This window comes from Varanus komodoensis, unplaced genomic scaffold, assembly GCF_004798865.1.
Source record: "Varanus komodoensis strain SLA01 unplaced genomic scaffold, ASM479886v1 scaffold29_3, whole genome shotgun sequence".
Classification (NCBI taxonomy): Eukaryota; Metazoa; Chordata; class Lepidosauria; order Squamata; family Varanidae; genus Varanus; species Varanus komodoensis.
In genome coordinates this window covers 1722847-1728530 of record NW_025335760.1, presented here as the reverse complement: position 1 = coordinate 1728530, position 5684 = coordinate 1722847, and the positions used below count along the sequence as shown (strand labels likewise).

At 59.4% G+C, this 5684-nt stretch overlaps 1 protein-coding gene across 1 annotated transcript in view; it reads right to left on the bottom strand.

Moving 5' to 3' along the window:
• Positions 1-5684, bottom strand: part of LOC123026164 (cytochrome P450 2A5-like) — a 9470-nt gene that overhangs the window by 1468 nt on the left and 2318 nt on the right. Inside the window, exons 2-8 of the mRNA XM_044435460.1 lie at positions 5464-5626; positions 5033-5182; positions 3637-3797; positions 2476-2652; positions 1796-1937; positions 1188-1375; positions 341-482 (exon numbers count right to left, since the gene is read on the bottom strand). Coding sequence (XP_044291395.1) covers positions 341-482; positions 1188-1375; positions 1796-1937; positions 2476-2652; positions 3637-3797; positions 5033-5182; positions 5464-5626 — 1123 coding nt within the window. The remainder of the gene's footprint in view (positions 1-340; positions 483-1187; positions 1376-1795; positions 1938-2475; positions 2653-3636; positions 3798-5032; positions 5183-5463; positions 5627-5684) is intronic.

Sequence of the window (5684 nt, the reverse complement as noted above, 5' to 3'; positions counted from 1 at the left end):
ATTATTATTATTATTATTATTATTATTATTATTATTATTATTATTATAACATTTCTATGCCGCCCCTTGCCGAAACCTCGGGGCGGCTTACAACATGATAAAATACATTGAAATACAATAGTAATAGTACATTATTAGCCTTTCTGTAAGCTTCCCTGCACCCCAAAATTGTAAGCTGCCCCGAGGCTTCGGCGAATGGGGCGGCATAAAAATGTTTTAATAAATAAATAATAATGATTTCAGCCAATTTACTGAAGCAGAAATTAAGTTAGCCAGTCTGTGATTTTCCGGATCTTTCCCGGATCCCGTGTTAAAAATTGATGCTAAATTGGTGACTCACCTACGGAGAAGGGCATGAAAGCGCTGTTCTTCTTGAATTGCCCGTTCTCGTCCAGGAAGTGCTGGGGGTCGAACACCTCCGGCCTTGCAAAATACTTCGGGTCCCTCATCACGGATCCCAGCATGGGGAACACTTCAGTACCCTGGAAAAAGAGGGGAAGCACTGGGGTGTTGGGGAGCTGAAGGGCAAGCGTGTCCTTCTGAAGGGCAAGCGTGTTTCGGGGAGCCGGTGTGGGGCCTCTGCCCTGCGACCGTTCCCTGCCTTCCTCTTCCCGGAGCAGGCAGGGTCAGTGTGAGGGGCCTTGCGAGACCCGACTGGGCCCAGTGCCGCAGCCCAGCTGCTGAGCGGGACTGTGCACACGGAGCCGGACTCCCCGTGGTAGCAGCTTCACAGCCTGCTTGCCGGCCTGTTTCCAAGCAGAATTGGAGGGCTCCCTATGACTCGTGAAGCCCCACGTGGCCCAAGAGAAGCCAGGCAGCCTGGAATGCCACTTTCTCGGGGGGTGCCCGCCCGGCAGAGGCTCCCGGCCTGGTACCGCCACCACGAGGCACACCACGGCCGGGATCACAAGGGGAGGCCTTCTTGGGGCCGCTCCCAGGCTCCGGGACTCCCTGCCAGGAGGGGCAGCGGTCCCCAGCCCTATCCTTCTGCTTGTGGGCAAAGACATTGCTAGGCAGGCAGGCTTGGAATGACTGGTTGGTGCCAGGGACATCTTTTAATGCTGCATTTCTCCCCTGTTCGCGTTCATGCTGTTTTCCTGAGGATTTTGCTTTCCACCTGTGCCTTCCCTCTAATTGCCCAAGCGTCCTGTTTTAGCGAAAAGGCAGCGCAGCAACAGCAGCGGCACCTTGGGGATGGAGTATCCTCGGAACTGGGTGTCCCGGGTCACACGCCGTGCCAGCGCCATGGGGAGCATGTCAGTGAATCTCTGGATCTCGCAGATCACGGCCTCCGTGTAGGGCATCCGGGGCCGGTCCTCCATCTTGGGGGAGCGATTTCGGCCAACCACGCGGTCAATCTCCTCGTGGAGCTTCTCTGGGGGCAGGTCAGCAGGGCATCACGTGGCCGCCGGCATGTCCCTGGGCGGCTTGTGTGGCCGGGCCCGAGGGACACTGGCGGGGGCCGTGCCTGGCCCCTGCAGGGGCTGAACGGGGCTCCCCCTCCCGGCTCGCAGGTCCCCTGGCTGGGAACGCAGGAAGTCTGAGGAGGGACAAGCGCCATGCCCCCTTTGAGGACCCCCACGCCTTCGCACGGGGTCCGGGTGATCCTCGCTTTGCAGGCTCAGCATCCAGCACCTCCAGTCCCAAAAGTCAACCTCCTGGGCAGTGTTCCCAGCCTGGTGCCCCCCAGGCACGCTGGGCTAGAGCACCTCCTTCCCGGTCAATGCAGTCACCACATCCAGAGGAGGGAAGGCTTTGGGGGGCACAGAGGGGCCCCACCCCCCTCCACCGCTACCTTCAACCTCTGGGTACTTCAGCAGAATCAGCAGGGCGTAGCGCAGTGTGGTGCTGACCGTCTCCGTGCCTCCGAAGAAGATGTTCAGGGCCGTGGCGACCAGGTTCTTCTGGAAGAACTCTGAGCCTGGGCTGCCCTTTTCCTAGGCGGAAGAAGGCGGCGGGGGGGGGGGGGGGGGGATATTTCAAAGGCGTCATCTGTAAAGCGAATTCCCCTCTCCAAAGTTTGCTGACTGCCACAGGCAGCATTCCCGGCCAGCACCCATATCGGATGGGGGCAGAGTGAAGGGCCCAGTTGGAAAGCTGACCGGTGCCAGCATCTCCCACTGCATGTCCCAGTCCGACAGCGGAGGGGTCAGGGCCACCTGCAGAGAGCCAAAGTCTGCCTCGTATTGTGCAGGAAATAGAAGGACGGCTCAATTGGATGGAAAACTCAAATAGCAACTCTAGGGGAGCAGTTCCAGGCACCTGGGCCCCGGATCTGCCAGCGCCTCCTGCAGCCCGGCTCCGCCGCACCAGGCCCAAAGCAGAGCGGGGAGGCGCCCGGGGGGGGGAGGGGAGACTGGGGGGCCAGTGCTGGGGAGGGCGGTTCGGGGAGGGCTGCCCCGCGAGCGGCTCCTCGCTGCCCCGCAGGGCACCTCTCCTGCCGTGGGCCGTGGCTGCGCTGCGGGGGTGGCTCACCTGCAGCATCTTCACCAGGAAGCATTCCATGAAGTCGCGAGGCGCCCCGGGGTCCAGGGACTCCTGGCTGGCCTGGGCCTTGCGCGCCATGAACTCCCCCAGCCCCGTGAGGTGCCTGAAGACCTTGCGCTGCGGGCCCGGCAGGAACCACATGACGCCCGAGAACATGTCATAGAGCTGCGTGGGCAGGCGGAGAGGAAGGGCAGCTTCAGCGAGGCGAGGGGACCGGGTGTGTCGGCGCGCTCCGGGAATGGGCACTCGGAAGGCGCTTCCTTCTGAGGATTCATTACATTTCTGTACCACCCATAGCCAAAGCTCTCTGGATGGTCCACAATATTTTAAGTCGCCCATCCAGATTTCAACCAGGCCCAGCCATGCTGAGCTTCCACGATTAGGCAGGATCAGGCACTTCGGGCGATACAGATGCCCTGCTTCCCTTCCCCCTACCCAGGCCCGCTTCCTTTCTCCCTCACGGTCATGGCTGTGCACGGATGGGGACCACATGCCCCTCCAGGTGCTGCTGGGCTCGTGACTCCCATCTGCCTGGAACCTGCCGGTGAGGAACGGGGGGAGCTTGATCCAGCGACTTCGGAGGGGCCCCGTGTGCCACGGCTCTGCCATCTCAGAGCCCCACCAGGGCTCCCTCTTCTCTCTGCCCCAGGAGCACCACAGGTGCTGGGGTGCTGCGCTCAGCCAGGGGTCAACGGGGCAGAAAGCTGCCTTGGTCGGATCCGCACGACTCGGCAACCCAGGCTGCTGAGCTTGTTCCTGCAGAGGCATCCCGCACATGCCCGGCACACGACTCTGGAGGAGATCAGGAGAGTGGCTGCCCGGGGAAGGGCCTTCTCTGCAATGGTGCCCCAGCTCGGGAACGGGCTCCCTGGGGCGGCGCGCATGGTGCCGTCACTCGTCCTTTGAGCGCCGGGCCGAATCCTTTTTATTTCCCCAAGCCCTTTAAAAGTTAGCATTGTTTTAATGTTGATTTTATTGTGATTTCTACTGCGATCCTGTGTCTTGTGTACCTGTGTATGTTATTGCCACCCTGAGACACTGCACAGGGTGGGATACAAACATTGTACATACGTGAATACATGGAAGCTCGGCCCCCGTGGCTCAGCTGCACCTGTGTGCGCGTGCAGCGCGGAGCTGGCCTGCCCGTACCTGCCCCCAGGGGGTGGCGGTGAAGTGGAAGATCTCGAGCATATTGTTCAGCATCGAGAGGAACTCCTGATCCTCGTAGTCGAAGCGCTTGCCGAAGATGACGGAGCTGATGACGTTGGAGACGGAGCGGCTCAGGATGTAGGTGGGGTCAAAGGGCGCACCTGCAGAGGACAGAAACGTCGGGCCCTGCCACTGAGACCCCGGGCCCCCTGGCTAAGATCTGCAAACTGGCCCAGTCCTGGCCTGGCAAAGGATTTTGGGACGGGACACGCTAACCTTGAGGGCTCCAGTCAAGGAAACCGAAACCGACTGCCTGGCCCTCTTGGAAACGATGAGTCCGACTGATTAGATGCAGCGGCTGCCCTTCGCCGCATCCCCAGGCCCTGAAAGCAGCACTCCGTCATTGAGCCTTTGCAAGCGGGAGGCAGGGGCCAGGCTCCGAACACGAGGAGCTTGCACAGCTTGGAAGCCCAGCGGTTTGCATGGGCCACTGTGGGCCCCGCATCACTTGCCTGCTCTGTCAGTTAGCCGTGCATCATGCGCAATTGCGCACTTTCTTCTCTGCTCGGAATCAGTTTAACGGGAGCGATGTGCTCTGTGCCAATGAGGCGTGGCATGTGGAACACACTCCAGCCGTCAAAATCATGCCAGGACACCCCGTTTTCCTAACCCTAACCCTACCCTGGTGCACACCCCTAACCCTAATATGGGGGTAAAGTTCCATTGAAAAGAGGGTGATTTTGAAAAAGCCTTCCTTGAGTAGGTTTTTCTGCCCAGCTCATCCTTTCTGCCCATTCTAAACACATTCCAGCCATCAAAATCCTGGCAGGACACCTCGTTTTCTTAACCCTAACCCTACCCTGGTGCACACCCCTAACCCTAATATAGGGATAAAGTTACATTGAAAAGAGGGCGATTTTGAAAAAGCCTTCCTTGAGTAGGTTTTTCTGCACAGCTCATCATTTCTGCCCATTCTAAACACATTCCAGCCATCAAAATCCTGCCAGGACACCTCGTTTTCCTAACCCTAACCCTATCCTGGTGCACACCCTAACCCTATGTTTTTATTTAAATAAAAATTTTCAACCTAATAGGGGGTGAAATTTCCCTTGAAAAGAGGGCGGTTTTGAAATGTCCTCCTTGAGGAGCTTTTTCTGCGCAGCTCATCCTTTCTGCCCATTCTGAACACATTCCAACCATCAAAATCGCACCAGGACACCTCGTTCTTCTAACCCTAACCCTACCCTGGTGCACACCCCTAACCCTCATATAGGGCTGAACATACCTTTCTCAATAAAGATTTCTTTGGCTCTCCCCAAGAGTACCCAACCCCAAAGCAGCCCCAGGGAGCCATCGGGCCGAGTTCCCGCGGCTGCCCAAGCTCAGCTCAGCTCACCTTCCATGCTCTGCACGGCTTCCACCAAGAAGTGGGCCTCCTCCAGGATCCGCTCTTCGATGGATCTCTTCCCCATCCCGAAATTCCGCAGAGTCGTGAGGGAGAATCGGCGCAGCTGCCTGGCCCGTTCCCCGCTGCTGAAGGCGACCCCTGGGAAGCCAAGGAGGAGGGAGGGGCTGGACCACGGACCGGGAACTGGCCCTCCCCACCCAAAGGCAGTCGAAATGCCCCCCCCCGCCCCCGCTCACGGAGCTGGCATTGCACCTCTGGGAGCCGGAGAGCATGAGCCTGGGGGGTCTGCCCCTCACCCGGTTGCAGAGCTCCCTTGAGGGCCCTCCATTCGGGCAAGGCAGCCCTGGGATCGCCCCGCAGGGTCACCTTTGACCATAAAGGCCCCCTCCCAGGCCCGCCCCCTGCCCACCGGGACTGACCGTAGCCCCGGAAGAGCCAGTCAAAGGTGGCCTGCTCCCCACGGCCAGAGAACTCCTCGGCCTGATCCACCAGCGCCTCCTTCACAGCGTCGTACCCGCAGAGCACCACGACGCGCCGGGGCCCCAGGTGGATCATGAAGACCGGCCCGTACTTTTCACCGATCTGCCAAAAAGAGGGAGAGAAGGGGGGGGCAGCTCCGTGTGAGAGGAAGAGGCACTGG